This window comes from Fomitiporia mediterranea, assembly GCF_000271605.1.
Source record: "Fomitiporia mediterranea MF3/22 unplaced genomic scaffold FOMMEscaffold_6, whole genome shotgun sequence".
Taxonomy (NCBI): Eukaryota; Fungi; Basidiomycota; class Agaricomycetes; order Hymenochaetales; family Hymenochaetaceae; genus Fomitiporia; species Fomitiporia mediterranea.
This window is the reverse complement of record NW_006760391.1, coordinates 1,920,878-1,935,161: the sequence shown is the minus strand read 5'-3', so window position 1 is coordinate 1,935,161 and position 14,284 is coordinate 1,920,878. Positions and strand designations below refer to the sequence as shown.

Here is a 14,284-nt window from a genome sequence, read left to right as displayed (position 1 = left end):
AACTTGAATTGTATGCACGCGCTTGCTCGAGTCATTCGTACTCGGCCTATACTCTCATATCCTCGCATCCCACGTACTATCTACCATTGCAGACACAGCACGATGGCCTCAGAACAACCCAAGCTCCATCAAGACCCACTTACCGGAGAATGGGTCTCCAAGACGTGAGCCTCCATTTGTTCCATGCATAATACTTTGCAAAATTTCTGACTGTCCCATCGCGTGATCTATAGTGAACTGAAGCGCCGTGCAAACAAGGCTGCAAGGGCTGAGAAGGCCGCGGAAAACTCCCAAAAGGCATCCGCGAACGCGAAGCCCTCTGCTAAGCCGGATGTGGCGTCAGAGGAGGACCTCAGCCCTAACGTACGTTCGATGTGACTGCATTTTACATTATTTGCACTAATCCTCTCATAATCTATAGCAATACTTTGAGCTTCGTACTCGCCAGATTCTGAAGCTTCGCGAATCGCAGGACCCCAATCCTTACCCCCACAAGTTCCATGTCTCCATATCCTTGTCGGATTACATTGACAGGTATGGACCAGAGGGAAAGATCCCGGCAGGGCAGAGGCTGCAGGGTACGGTGGAATCTCTCGCAGGCAGAATCCACAATATTCGGGCTTCCGGCCAGAAGCTACGTTTCTACGACTTACACTCAGAAGGAAAGAAGGTCCAGATCATGGCCGCGGCTCAGTAAGTAAATACACTAAACTTTGAAGAAGTCTCCGCTTATGCACTTTGCCTGTAATTAGAGATGCTGAAGATACTGAAAAGTACCTTGAAATTCATGAGATATTTCGCCGTGGAGACATCGTTGGCGTTAAGGGTACTCCCTCCCGCACCAAGAAGGGTGAACTTTCCATTTCACCATCACAAATGACCCTCCTTGCCCCGAACCTCCACCAACTCCCTTCTGCACACTTTGGTTTGAAGGATCAAGAAACGCGCTACAGAAAGCGTTATCTAGATTTAATCCTCAATGACGAGACGCGCCGTATCTTCATCACCCGCAGTCGAGTCATTAATTATATCCGCAAGTTCCTAGATAATCTGGGCTTCTTGGAAGTCGAGACTCCCCTGACAAGTATGATTGCTGGAGGAGCGACTGCGAAGCCTTTCATCACCCATCATAACGACCTCAACCTTGATCTTTACCTCCGGATTGCTCCTGAATTATACCTGAAGGAACTCGTCGTCGGTGGTCTTGATCGCGTATACGAAATTGGACGAGTTTTCCGCAACGAAAGCATCGACCTCACTCACAACCCGGAGTTCACTATCTGCGAATTTTATATGGCGTATGCCGATATGTACGATGTCATGGATATCACCGAATCCATGGTCGAGGGTCTAGTCAAGTCATTAACCGGTGGCGGTACAAAATTGTCGTACAAGCCTGAGGGCAAGGAGGACAAGGCCTTTGAACTCGAGTTCAAGAAGCCTTGGAAGCGCTATGACATGATTGAAACATTAGAAGAGAAGCTTGGTGTCAAGTTCCCGCCAGGCGACCAGTTGCACACCGCAGAAGCAAACAAGTTCTTACAGGACCTGTGTCAGAAGGTATGTCCGGAAGCCTGCTTTACAGAAACTCCTAGCTAATTGGATGTGCAGCATAACGTCAATTGCCCTGAGCCAAAGACAAATCCTCGTCTACTTGACAAGGTATGATCACGTTCTAATTCTCACGTAGCATTCTGACCTTTCTGGCAGCTCGTCGGAGAGTTTGTCGAGCCACTCTGCATCAACCCATCATTCATAGGTACGTCCTTATATTTAGATTAATAGAACGTAGGAAACTCATCTAAGAAACTTTTAAATAGTTGGGCATCCTCAAGTCATGTCTCCACTGGCCAAGTGGCACCGTTCCCGACCAGGACTGTGCGAACGATTTGAAGGCTTTATGTGCGGAAAGGAGTTCTGCAACGCATACACAGAGTTGAATGATCCCTTCGAGCAGCGTGCTCGATTCGAGGAACAGGTCCGCAGTCATTAACGATTCGGGAAGACTGATTACTCACTCTGATTGCTTTTAGACACGGCAGAAGGAAGCCGGTGACGACGAGGCTCAGGGCATAGATGATGTATTTATTGACGCGCTTGAACATGGCCTTCCACCAACTGGAGGATGGGGTTTGGGAATCGATCGTCTCCTGATGTTCCTGACAAATTCAGCCAGTACGTTTAAAAATACTTGTTTGCGTGTGACGTGTAATAATGGGCATTTCCGCAGATATCAAGGAAGTGCTACTCTTCCCCGCCATGAAGCCAATCGAAAATGCACCTGGTACTTCGGCAGCCGTCGGACCGTCGGGTCAGTTATAGAAGTCGGATGTTAGACGCCATGACTTCATGGTAGGAGTTGTTCGATCATGTGGCTTAGAAGGAAATCTTCTTGCTCTGTTTGATTTATTTTATGCCTCATGTAGACTTGAGGGGAAAAATGAGAAATAGATTATCGTCTCATCTGAGCTGTGCAATGTGTTGAGACTAGCGATTGCCAATCTGCATATTGTTTTGAGTTCATCTCTCGGTAAAAGGTCATTCATCCGTCCCGTTTAGCATGTTGCTTGCTCGGAAGCCGTGGATTTTACGCAGGCCAGCGTGTCGTGATTTGAATCCGGGAGCGGAAAGCACGTACGTGCTATTCGGGGGTGCATTGAAAGTCCGCCCTGACGTAAGTAGTGTTATACCAACGTCTCACACACCGAGACCAGCGCCGTCCCAAATCCCTTGTGCACCGTCTACTACCCCTCTCTCCGCCTCGCCAGCTGGCTTGCTTCCGTCATTCTTTCCTTTCTCTTTTCTTAATCTCTGTTAGCGCCTCTGGCGTGTGCGCTGTCAGATGCTTTACCTAACGTCCGACAAGTTCCTAGTCTGTACGTGCATCTTTATTATTTCGTCTTTTCGTCTTGGCTGAAATCTTGCCAGTCGTGCCATTTGGGGTCATTGGGTAGGTATCAGTGCCTTCACGCGTTCTCCTCGCTCCTTTTATGTGGAGATATAAGTTGTGGAAGGGCACCGCGGTGTTTTGAAGGTCTTTTGCTAACGACCTGCACTTATCTAGCTTTTACCGTTACCTCTGGTATCTCATCCGTCTTTTTGCGTCATTCGTCTACCGCCCGGTACCTCTTCCGGAGAACCCTACGTATATCGCCTCTGAAGATGTCACAATTATTGTGCCAACGATTGATGCCGGCGAGGAGTTTAAAGAAGCTGCGCATTCATGGCTGGTAGGAAATCCAAAGGAGATTCTCATCATCACGGAGGAGAAAATGCGAGGACCACTCCAGGAATTGGCCGACTCTGTAGATCCTGAGCGCATACGTGTCCTGACCGTGCCATACGCCAACAAACGACTTCAGATGGCACATGGAATTAAAAATACCACGACGGACATCATTGTTTTTGCTGACGATGACGCCATCTGGCCCCCAATGCTCCTTCCATACGTGCTGGCCTGCTTTGAGGACCAGAAGGTAGGAGGCGTTGGGACGTCTCAGCGTGTCCAGGCCTGTGGTAAGACTATGACAGTGTGGGAAGTACTAGCTGCCTTCCGTCTTACTATCCGAAATATCGAAATATCGGCATCAACTCACATTGATGGCGGGGTATGCTGTCTATCGGGGCGAACAGCAGCTTACCGGACGATTATTCTCAAGGATCCGGAGTTCTTGCATGGTTTCACACACGACTTCTGGTTGGACAGATATCAGCTTAATTCCGGCGACGACAAGTTCCTCACGAGGTGGATGGTCAGCCATGGCTGGACGACATACATCCAATGCTGCAAGGAAGCTGAGATTCTCAGTACGATGAAGCCGAATTGGCGGTTCTTGAAACAGGTATTGCGATGGACAAGAAATACTTGGCGAAGTGATTTGCGGTCGCTATTCACGGAGAGATATATTTGGACGGCGCATCCCTATGTCGCTTACACTATGGTATTCCATTCCATATTTTCCCTCGATCTCGTACTGAACGTAAGCATCTCTAGGTCGACAAACTGTTCAACCCATTCACTCTGTTGGTTGGGCCTTGTCTTGTGGCAATTGTGGTCTATAAGAGTACAAAGCCAGTCGAAGACGGAGGGTACCATTTGCCCTGGTGGTAAGTGGGATTGAATAAATGTAGATGATTGCATGTGCTTACAAAAGCCTCTCAGGAATGTGATACTCTGTTATCTGGTTTGGCTGTCTGCGACGCGTACACTGAAGCTCATGCCACATCTGTGGAATCAGCCCAAGCATATTATCTACGTGCCTGCGTTTATTGCATTCGGATACTACTTTGCTGTCATGAAAATTTATGCTTTACTAACCTTACATGAGGTAAGTTGATTACACCTGTTGTTATGTCTCCCCCGCCACTGACAAGCGAATTTAGACCGGTTGGGGTACGCGTGCCGGTATTGGTGATCCCACAGCTGCTACTACGGCAGCGACGAATGCATCCGATGAGAAGTTGCGGGGCAACGGGCAACAACGATACGCTGATTCGAACCCATTCCAAGTTCCGCAGCCTGGCGTACGATATCCGCAATGATCATTCGCCATGTAGAGCGGCAGGAGATATTCGCGACACACACCTCTACCCGGTTTGGATACAATTAGATACCACGACATGACCATGCACGTCTTCGTTCAATCTGTCGACCGCCCTTATTTCCGGTCTCATCTCAACAATGTACACGTCGCCACATACACAAACACTCCTGATCTTAAATAGGCCGAACTAGGCAATTCGTAGCCGACGGATTCTTAGAAGGACGAACGCAAGCATCTCAGAAACTGCTATTTTTCGCTTTTGAATTATTGACTTTTCGGAACAATGCATTCGTGTTTACTTTATCTTCACTTTTTTTTAACCTTCTAGTCGTTCCTTTCGTGTGCTTTATTTGGACACTTTGGTTTTGTAGTTTAGAAATGTGCTCCTGCATGGTTCTTTGGTGCAATTGCGAGATGTCCTTACCGGGTTACCCTTCATAGGAATGGAAGCACGAAAGAGTCAACCAAATTTTGCGCGAGAAACGGCCAAATAACAAAATAACGAAGGTATACTAAAAGTTTCAAGTCAAGTAACTCGAATGACAAGGAACGTCATAAAGAACGCAGTAACGACAGCTATAACAGCCAAAAACACAAAACACGTCGTCCCACTACTCTTCGCAGAATGATCTCGCAATCGAACGCGTTCCTTCGACACCTCATCGTAATTCCTTTCAAGTTTCTCCTGAGTCTCCTTCACAACACCCTCATCACTCGCAAGTGCTTCGCCGAATTGTTCTGCATTTCGACGGAGTTGAGTAGCCATTTGAGCGAGTTGATTGGAGAGTTCTTCATGGAGTGCTGTTGAAGTTTGTAATGGACCACCTGTGATTGATCCGGCTGGACGGGAAGTTGAGTCTGTGGAAGTGGATGTTGAGGGGAGGGCGGGAGGGATTAGAGTTGTTGAAGGGTTGCTAAGCTTGTTTGGGAGCGTATCGGGGAGGAAGTCTTCGTCCTCGGTAGATATTTGGGGTTCCATTGATAATGTCGACGGGGGCACAGTGTCTTGGCCGTTCAATTCCGAGACGTCGACATGCATTAGCACTTCGTTTGCGGCCAATCGTAGCTTCTCGTCCTCCGCGGAATCGGCTTGTTGCGATAGAAGGGAAGGCCTGGGGAGGGTAGGAAGGATGGGGTTCGGTAGATGTGGTCGTGGTTTCAAGTCCTATTGATACTAGTTTAGAACGACCGCACAGCGAATATTGCAAGAATATGTTTCGGACCTCATTGATTTCAAGTAATTCCCGTTCTAGGCGATCGAGTAGCGACTTTGTTTCGTCGTAAAATTGTTGTCCTGATATACTGAACGCTATCTGTTTAGTTTATCTGCAGGACACGTCAGTTATACGTGGACCCACGACCTGCTATCACCAAGTCCAGTATCATAGTCTTCTGGCGTCACATTCTGGAGTACCCCTCGACAATGTCCGATTCCCTAGCAAACCACCATCAGCCAAGCACCGGTACCTAAGCGGCGTTAAAAAATAACGGACAGTGAGTATAGATTGAGCCTTTAGCCATTTAGTATTCCGCTCCTTAGACGAACACCTTGTCCAGTCCTCTTCATCGTAAGTCCGTTCGAGTAGTTTGAGCGTTTTCTGCAAGTTGATGACTTCGTGACGAATCTGATCTTTAGTTAAAACAGGCATTTCTAGTATTCAGGTCGATAGTCCGAGGATCGAGAGGGATGTGACGAAAGCATTGGATATTGGAGAACTTGAGAAGGCGGAATCGTGGAGTCCATGCGTGGTCAACGTGTCGCGAGCACGTGCACGCGATGCGCCTTTTGGTGCCTTCAACAAGCGTGCCGGTAGACGCTGATTTAGCATCCGACGATGGAGAACCCACATGCAGAGCGTCAAGCTGTTCTACTCGAAAGAATAGTAAAGAACTCGGTACGTGTTGATCACATTTTTCAATAATAGACGTCTCATGCAAGCAACTCCAGGAGAAATGCATCGAAGTCATTTCAGAACTCAACCACTGTTTAGAGGTCTGATTCTTTCTAATTTGCGACATAACGCATAGCGTATGTTGACATGCGCGGCACGTAGGAGATCAATCGTGCGAATAGAGACGTGCGAACTGCTGCTAGTCTTGTCACGAAGTACCGGAAGAACGTGCAGTACAACCTTGACGCCACTCGTATTCAACGCGAATCGTGAGGTTGGTGGCCTGGATCCATTGCTAATCCGTGCGTTGTCTACGTTTATTCCTAGCACCGGCACGTTAGTTCGCTGATATGCCTACCATATATCAGGTTTTGTTGCACATTCTCGTGTAGACCGTGTGATTGAACTTGTAAAGCATACAATCACTTGTATTTATAATACCGAGCAAACTTGTTCTATTGTACTGTAAACGCTGAAGCTACAGGTTTTAATGAACAGAATTAAACCGGTACCCTTATATTTTGTTCCTGATTGAAGCATGAAATTTGTATGTTGTCTGTATTTTCTGATAAGATAACATGTCTCGTGATCTGCCATTCAGCACCTGCGTGTGCGAGTGTCTCTCTAGTAGACTCTGTATCTACCATATCTATTCCCTCTCGCATAGTCGGTGTTGTCTGCACAACGCCATCATGCCTGGGGTGTGACGTAGAACAATCTACGTACTTACACTACTCAATTGTGGTAAATTCCAGTCAAGGACAGTCACGTCGAAATCGCATTTGCACTTCGCACCATGGCGAACAAGATGGAGAAGAGGCTCCTTTGGCATCCGCGGCAGGAGAATAGGTTCATTATTGGGGGTGGTTCACAGATTTCCCTGTTTGACTGGGCTCCCGATGTTACGGAGTTTAAGCTTGTTTCCACACAAGCAGACCTACAGCTAATGAAAGTGAGCACATATTTCCTAATGATACTTGCATTGTATCTAAGTCGCGTAGTGCTTTGCTTGGTCCCCTGATCCATCGATTGATGACCTCGTCGCTGTCGGCTCTGAAAATGGGAAAGTGGATTTATGGCGCCTGGAAGCCAACAGATACGCAAGGAATAATCTTGTGTCCAATGGTCCGGAGCTTTCAATTCGAAATTCAAGACGTGTTCTCGCACTCGCGTTCTCTTCGCACAAGCCGAATCTTCTGGCCGTTGGTTTAGACAAAGTCAAAGGAGATCCGAGCCTTGTGATACGTGACATCGCTGTTGCTGCTGCTATAGCTGGAAGATCATCAAATGCCCGATCTTCCAAGGCGGACCGATCCATCGTACAGCAGTATGCTCTCGCCGAAGCTGTATACTCAACGACTTTCCTGTCAGAGAACCCGAATCTACTCGTTGCTGGCATATCGAACCTTTGGCTCCGACTGTTTGACCTCCGCAACCCTACAGTGCATATTGGACAGGCACCAGCGGGGAGAGTTTATGGTATTATTCCCGATCCATTCGACAAGTATCGCGTGGCTTGCTTTGGTGAAGGGTCAGTCACAGTATGGGATACTAGAAGATTTATTTCTCCGCTTCTCAGTTTCACTCTCAAAGACGCTGCAGCCGACGGTGCACGGTATTCTTCTTCTGATTCGTTCGTAAATGCAGAATTCTCTCCAGTTCGTCGTGGATCCCTTGCAACGCTGACGCGTGATGCGAATCATGTACGTTTCTGGGACATTCAGAAAGCTCCCTCATCGGAGATGTCGAGAGAATCTGGAGATACCTACATGAGAGGCATTTCGAAGGACAGTGCGCGCTCAAGCAAGTTATCTCGTCTATCATGGGCAGCTCCCTCCACCATGTTACCATGGAATGCCCCATCCGATCAAGCCCACATACCCAGTAGTATCTCATCGTTTGCGAAGATTGACACTGATATTCTCTCAAATACTAGACACAGTACGTACTTCACTACGCGAATAAGTCATGGTTTTGACCGGCTACCTCGTTTTAGCTAAGGCATTTTCTCGACCTCTTGTGTCCTTTGCACTTGCGCCTAGCTTGTACGATCATCCCTTGACTTCAAATATAGTTGTCACCAGCAAGGAGGGAGACATAGAAATGTATGAGATGCATGACGTACCGAAGCAGACTATCTGGAGCTCCAGAGGCGACCTTGCTCTTGGTGCGGGCACAAGCTTCCGCATTTTCCCTGGGTGCCATGATGAGGAACCAGTTCCAGAACCTTGGGAACTCGAGAGACAAAACGATGAGTCGACAAAAACTACCACCAGTCGTTCCCAGTCACGCGCAGAAGACGTCGATAGGCTTACCATGAAGCAATCTAGAAGAGACAATGGTGGATCCGATATCAAAGGCTCTCCGGCCACCACAGCAAGAAGACTTGAAGGGCGTACATATAGTCCGGCGTCCGTTAAACGGTACCCGGTAGATCACTCCGTGAGTCGCCCGCCGGATTCGGACAATCGTAGCACAACTGCGAGAGCACCGTCTTCAGAACCAACGGCTCAGGGTGTCGACACGGCAAACCGTTTGTTACCGGGGAAGGCACAACGGTCCGACCAAGCCCAGTCCACATTGAAGGGACGACGGCGACTTCCTGACGGGGTTGCTCCTTCGGCGATCGAATCCGACATTTCTATGCTGATGCGTGCAAGAGTTCTCCAGGGCTACGGACTTTTCAACGTAAGCATTTCGGTGGTGGAAACAGTCTTCTGGTCACCAGGTTACTGATACCTCTTAGCCCCAGCACAACGCAAAATGCACAAGCAGTCAATTTGGAGCCGATTCCTCATTGTCGGAAGTTTGGGCCTGGTTAAATCGTATGCTCGCCTATATATGCATTTTATCATTCCGCTCATCGATGATTATGCCTAGACTCCAGAAATTTGCTGATGTCTGGCACGTCCAAGATACATGGTATTGACTTCTCGTTTCAGGGCATACTTGGAATCTGGGAAGGTCTAGAAGCGTCGGCATCGCCTGACGTCGTTAGCATTCTGGACGGACTGGATCTCGCTGGTCCATCCGAAGTACCTTCCCCCAACTTGCTGAGTATGAATCCACTCGTTGAGGCAAATATCCCTTTACGGTCTCGTATCTCCAGGCATAGCCAACGGATGGGCGACGGCTTCCATGGTAGTTACTCTGCGGCACTAAGCAAGCTGAACTCTCGTAGCAATTTGGACAGAACCATGTGGAAACCTACTGTCCACACAGACAAGAGTCAACAAAGGAGACTGTCGCTAGCTCTGTGTGACTGGAAGGTCGGAGAGGAGGAATTCTCGAGGTTCGGTCGCTGCTATTCAATCCGCGCACATGCTTAACACACTTTTCTTAGATGGGAAAGGGAAGGCAAACATTCACAAGCCGCCTGCTGGCTACTATTTACTAATCAAGGTGCAAGAGCTATTGAGCTTTTGATGAGGAGTAAAAGTTTGGATTTTAAACTTTCAAAGTTACTGAACTGCACTAAGAAACATATTTCTTCATAGACGAGTCGCATCAAATGCTCTCCGGAACCATCGCAACACTTCTCCAATCAGGGACTACGTCGAGGAACCATGATCTTCGAGGTCATTGTGAACGCTTGATAGTGAAGCTACAGGATCCACACCAGCGCATCATGCTTTCATACATTGTATTCAATGATTGGAATGACGTCTTAGAGGAGGAAGCATTACCACTTCGAGAGCGATTGGCCATAGCATTACGCTTCCTGGACGACAAGCAACTCACCTCTTATCTACGACGAATAGCAGATGATTGTCGATCTAAAGGCAGCATTGAAGGTCTCATTGTGACCGGATTGACGCCTCTCGGACTCGATGTACTGCAGAGTTATGTTGACTCAACTGGAGATGTGCAGACAGTCGCATTGCTGTCCAGCTATATCTGTCCAGGACGTTATAAAGACGTTCGTGCCGAGCGCTGGGTTGAAGCGTATCGTGATCTTCTCGACGGGTGGAAGCTGTTTCACCATCGGTGCCAATTCGACATCGATCGCGGCAAGATTCTTCAAGAGGGTATTTTGAACGGCGATTTCGAGCCGATGGAATGGGTCAAGAAGCAGTACCTTATACGGTGCAACTTCTGTAACAAAGTCGTGAACACGCAGCAACACCAGCGTCCTCAGGAGCCAATTGCCATGCAAAGGAGACGGGTGAGCAGCGATCATTTACTTCATCGATGAGCTTTTAAAGTTACACTCCTGCAGGCTGCGGCATGTCCTTGGTGTGGAAGAGCATTGCCAAGATGTGCTGTGTGCCTCATGAGCGTTTGCGTGATTCCTGACACCGGACTAGAAACTGATGCTCTTCATTCTTCCTTCCGAGGTAAGTCGAAACTCCGTGCTTCGTGTCATCACAATGCAAATTTGACGGTGGGAAAACCTCAATGAATAGATACTATCGATGATGCGTTTGTGTTTTGCCAGAAATGTCGACATGGAGGACATGCCTCACATATCATATTTTGGTTCTTTAAGGAAGATGGTACGAGGCGACATCGGACATGCCCGGTCGCAGATTGTGACTGTTATTGCGATGAGGACGAAGATTCTTAGCTTTGATATCGGTATAATTTTTGTGTGTGTATTACTGTCATTTGTTCACATTAGTTTGTAAATGCAATTGTAATCATGGCCCAAAAAGGCGAGGGATGCGAGAACTTTATCGAATTACCTGGAACGTACGTCACAGCCACAGCGAAGTTTTGAAAACGTGCAGTCCTACCCTTCACCCTCATCAGTTGCTCATCCCGCTTCACTCTGCCTCTCCTTCAAACACTCATCATCTTCATCGCCCGTACACTTGTCGACCCGCTAAACAGTAGTTATAATGTCCGTCGTTGGCTACGATTTTGGCTCCCTTGGAAGCAAGGTCAGTATATATGCACTGTCGATCAACACATACGCGTCTCTTTGTCCTGACTCGCTTTGTTTTCAAGATTGGTGTGGCGCGACGGAAAGGGATCGATATCATCACAAATGAAGTGTCGAACCGTTTAACACCGTAAGTTTCTTTCACTGAGATACCGCGTACAGCTGCTCAAGTGAGTGTTTATCAGGTCTCTTGTTTCTTTTGGTCCCAAACAGAGATGGCTCGGAGAACCCGCGAAGACCGCCGAAGTTTCTAACTACAAGAATACTGTTGGTAACTTGAGACGCCTGATCGGGCGCTCCGTGAACGATCCAGAGGTGCAGAATGTTGAATCAAAATTTGTAACTGCGAAGCTAGTTGATGCGCAGGGAACAGTTGGTGTGCAGGTACGTAGAAGGGTGTAGGCCATACGTGAGTTTTCATAGAAGCTGATGACTGTTTGTAGGTAAATTACCTAGGAGAGCAGCATGTCTTTTCTTCAATACAACTTGTCGCTATGTATTTAGGCAAGTTGCGGGACACGGCGGCAAGAGAATTGAATTCTGCTGTGTCAGACGTCGTAATATCCGTTCCTGGATGGTTCACCGAGGCGCAACGTCGCGCAACCATAGACGCAGCACAAGTTGCGGGTCTCAACGTCCTTCGCTTGATTAATGATACAACCGCCGCAGCATTCGAATATGGGATCAAGAAAACAGACCTACCCGAGGCCGATAACCCTCGTCATGTTGTCTTCGTTGACGTTGGCCATTCTGATTTGTCTGTTGCCGTTGTTGCCTTGTCGAAAGGTCAGCTCACAGTCAAGGCAACGGCTTACGACCGCAATCTTGGCGGACGTGATATCGATTATGCCCTCGTCCGCCATTTCGCCAAAGAATTCAAGGAAAAGTACAAGATCGACGTTCTCTCTAATCCCAAGGCGGTCTTCCGTCTTTCAGCAAGCTGTGAGAAGCTGAAGAAGATTCTCTCAGCCAACACCGAGGCACCTCTTAGTGTTGAGAATATCATGAACGACATTGATGCGTCATCTAAACTGACGCGTGATGCCTACGAGACCCTTGTCGCGGACGTTCTCGACAGGATAACTGCGCCTATCAAAGCAGCGCTTGCGGACTCGGGTCTCTCCGTTGACCAAATTGACGCAATTGAACTTGTTGGAGGTTCGTCACGTATTCCGGCTGTGCGACAACGCATTCAGTCTGTCTTCCCTGGAAAACAATTATCCACTACTCTCAACCAGGATGAAGCTATTGCTCGAGGTGCTACGTTTGCTTGTGCCTCGCTTTCGCCTGTCTTCCGTGTCAAGGAGTTTTCAATGGTGGATGTTAGCTCATATGCGATCAAGGTGCAATGGGAGCGTGTACCAGATGAAGAAGACAGCGAGCTTCTCGTTTTCCCCCGCGGAAACAGTATCCCTTCCACCAAGATTTTGACATTCTATCGCAAGGAGCCTTTCACCATAGAAGCCTCATATGCTGAGCCTGAGGCTCTGCCCGGAAACGTCAATCCTTGGATCTCACGACTTACCGTCAAGCAGGTGGCACCACCGGACGCAAAGGGCGACATTTCACCCATAAAAGTCAAAGTCAAGTTGAACCAACACGGGCTCGTCTCATTTGAGCAGGTCTACTATGAGGAGATCGAGGAAAGGGAGGAGAAGATGGATGTCGATGGTGCAGAGGCTCCTAAGAAGAAGAGGATTGTCCGCAAGAAGGACTTGGCATTCGTCGTTGGGACGTCTTCACTCGACGCTAGCACTATCAACTCGCTCAGGGAGCTGGAGAACCAGATGCACGCCTCTGACAAGTTCGTCGCAGACACATTGGTATGTACCTTTCATGCCTTTCCCCCAGATAAAATATTAAGTACTGGCCGCTTAGGATCGCAAAAACGCATTGGAGGAATACATCTACGATATGCGCAGCAAGCTTGAAGACCGTTACGCGGCTTACGCGCAACCTCAGGAGAAGGAGAGTCTTCTCACCCTTCTTTCAGAATCCGAAGATTGGCTGTACAGCGATGAGGGCGAGGATGCATCCAAGTCAGCATACGTTGAGCGTCTTGATGCTGCAAAGAAAATCGGGGATAAGATCACTGCTCGCTACCTCGAAACAGAAAACCGCGCAGCCGCGACTGCGCAATTGCGCGAGGCGCTGAATACTTACTACGCGCAGGCCACCTCGGAGGAAGAAAGGTTTGCACACATTGATCCGAGCGAAAAGCAGACTATTGTGGAAAAGGTGGCCACCATTCAGAAGTGGCTTGACGACCAACTGGCACGACAGGCAGAAAAGCCAAAGAATGCTGACCCAGTTGTGACCTGCGGTGATATTCTGAAGAAGAAGGACGAACTCATCTACTTTGCTTCGCCAATCCTCAACAAGCCAAAACCGAAACCCAAAGTCGAGTCTACTCCGGGCAGTGGTGCGCAGACGCCTAAGACGGACCCAAACGCAGGCGAGCAGAAAGACAAGAAGGAGGAAAAGGCGAACGATAAGGGACCGACTGAGATGGACGTCGACTAATTTCTGTATCATACGAGGATTATAATTCCGTGCAGATATAGAATATGGGCATGTTAGAACACTTCGACTGTAGATGTACTGTATGACGCGTTGCAGAAATTCCGTGTATTTTGCTTTCAAAAATTTCCAATTCTTAGTTAGTTGTTTCCATATTTGGATACCGCGTGACCAAAGCATTTTGAATGCGCGTGCGGATTTTGTGCTTCCCCTCAGTCCTGAACACCCATCATCTCTCTCGTCATTTTGTTTCTTTCGTCCTTGTCGGCAACCACAGTCTGTCTGGGCAAGCCATTTTGCGCACAAGCTTTCCGTCGTGCATGAGCACACAAGACACTTCAAAGTCTGCGCAGCACTTCTAACCCTTACGTTTATCGCGCAACCCACGACTTTTTTCTGACCAGATGTCTCAACCGTTCAATCCTGACACACCGACCGCTGCC

General features: G+C 48.2%; 6 protein-coding genes across 6 annotated transcripts; 5 read left to right on the top strand and 1 right to left on the bottom strand.

The window, feature by feature from the left end:
• The first annotated feature begins 60 nt into the window (after positions 1 to 60).
• FOMMEDRAFT_107937 (lysine-tRNA ligase) lies at positions 61 to 2,458 on the top strand. Its single transcript, XM_007266570.1, has 9 exons — positions 61 to 164; positions 234 to 363; positions 422 to 693; positions 753 to 1,560; positions 1,612 to 1,662; positions 1,711 to 1,759; positions 1,821 to 1,978; positions 2,034 to 2,175; positions 2,231 to 2,458. The coding sequence occupies exons 1-9, from the start codon at positions 103 to 105 to the stop codon at positions 2,320 to 2,322; spliced, it is 1,764 nt and encodes a 587-aa protein (XP_007266632.1). The 5' UTR covers positions 61 to 102; the 3' UTR covers positions 2,323 to 2,458.
• Positions 2,459 to 2,733: 275 nt separating this feature from the next.
• On the top strand, positions 2,734 to 4,976 carry FOMMEDRAFT_20121 (uncharacterized protein). The gene is made up of 6 exons (XM_007266569.1): positions 2,734 to 2,876; positions 2,929 to 2,950; positions 3,065 to 3,941; positions 3,995 to 4,107; positions 4,163 to 4,328; positions 4,384 to 4,976. Exons 1-6 carry the CDS (start codon positions 2,843 to 2,845, stop codon positions 4,540 to 4,542), a joined length of 1,371 nt encoding a protein of 456 aa, XP_007266631.1. The 5' UTR covers positions 2,734 to 2,842; the 3' UTR covers positions 4,543 to 4,976.
• Positions 4,977 to 5,070: 94 nt separating this feature from the next.
• On the bottom strand, positions 5,071 to 6,193 carry FOMMEDRAFT_85219 (uncharacterized protein; the record flags this gene model as incomplete). The annotated part of the gene is made up of 3 exons (XM_007266568.1): positions 5,071 to 5,709; positions 5,768 to 5,838; positions 5,989 to 6,193. 3 exons carry the CDS (start codon positions 6,191 to 6,193, stop codon positions 5,071 to 5,073), a joined length of 915 nt encoding a protein of 304 aa, XP_007266630.1.
• Positions 6,194 to 6,379: 186 nt separating this feature from the next.
• FOMMEDRAFT_85637 (uncharacterized protein) lies at positions 6,380 to 6,709 on the top strand (the record flags this gene model as incomplete). The annotated part of the gene is made up of 3 exons (XM_007266567.1): positions 6,380 to 6,439; positions 6,493 to 6,537; positions 6,599 to 6,709. 3 exons carry the CDS (start codon positions 6,380 to 6,382, stop codon positions 6,707 to 6,709), a joined length of 216 nt encoding a protein of 71 aa, XP_007266629.1.
• Positions 6,710 to 7,232: 523 nt separating this feature from the next.
• On the top strand, positions 7,233 to 11,077 carry FOMMEDRAFT_168027 (WD40 repeat-like protein; the record flags this gene model as incomplete). The annotated part of the gene is made up of 9 exons (XM_007266566.1): positions 7,233 to 7,388; positions 7,438 to 8,377; positions 8,433 to 9,124; positions 9,183 to 9,261; positions 9,317 to 9,728; positions 9,780 to 9,874; positions 9,934 to 10,601; positions 10,656 to 10,773; positions 10,843 to 11,077. 9 exons carry the CDS (start codon positions 7,233 to 7,235, stop codon positions 11,001 to 11,003), a joined length of 3,321 nt encoding a protein of 1,106 aa, XP_007266628.1. The 3' UTR covers positions 11,004 to 11,077.
• A 119-nt stretch (positions 11,078 to 11,196) lies between these two features.
• Positions 11,197 to 13,967, top strand: FOMMEDRAFT_20120 (heat shock protein 70). The gene is made up of 5 exons (XM_007266565.1): positions 11,197 to 11,319; positions 11,387 to 11,451; positions 11,507 to 11,705; positions 11,765 to 13,144; positions 13,200 to 13,967. Exons 1-5 carry the CDS (start codon positions 11,278 to 11,280, stop codon positions 13,842 to 13,844), a joined length of 2,331 nt encoding a protein of 776 aa, XP_007266627.1. The 5' UTR covers positions 11,197 to 11,277; the 3' UTR covers positions 13,845 to 13,967.
• Positions 13,968 to 14,284: the final 317 nt, after the last annotated feature.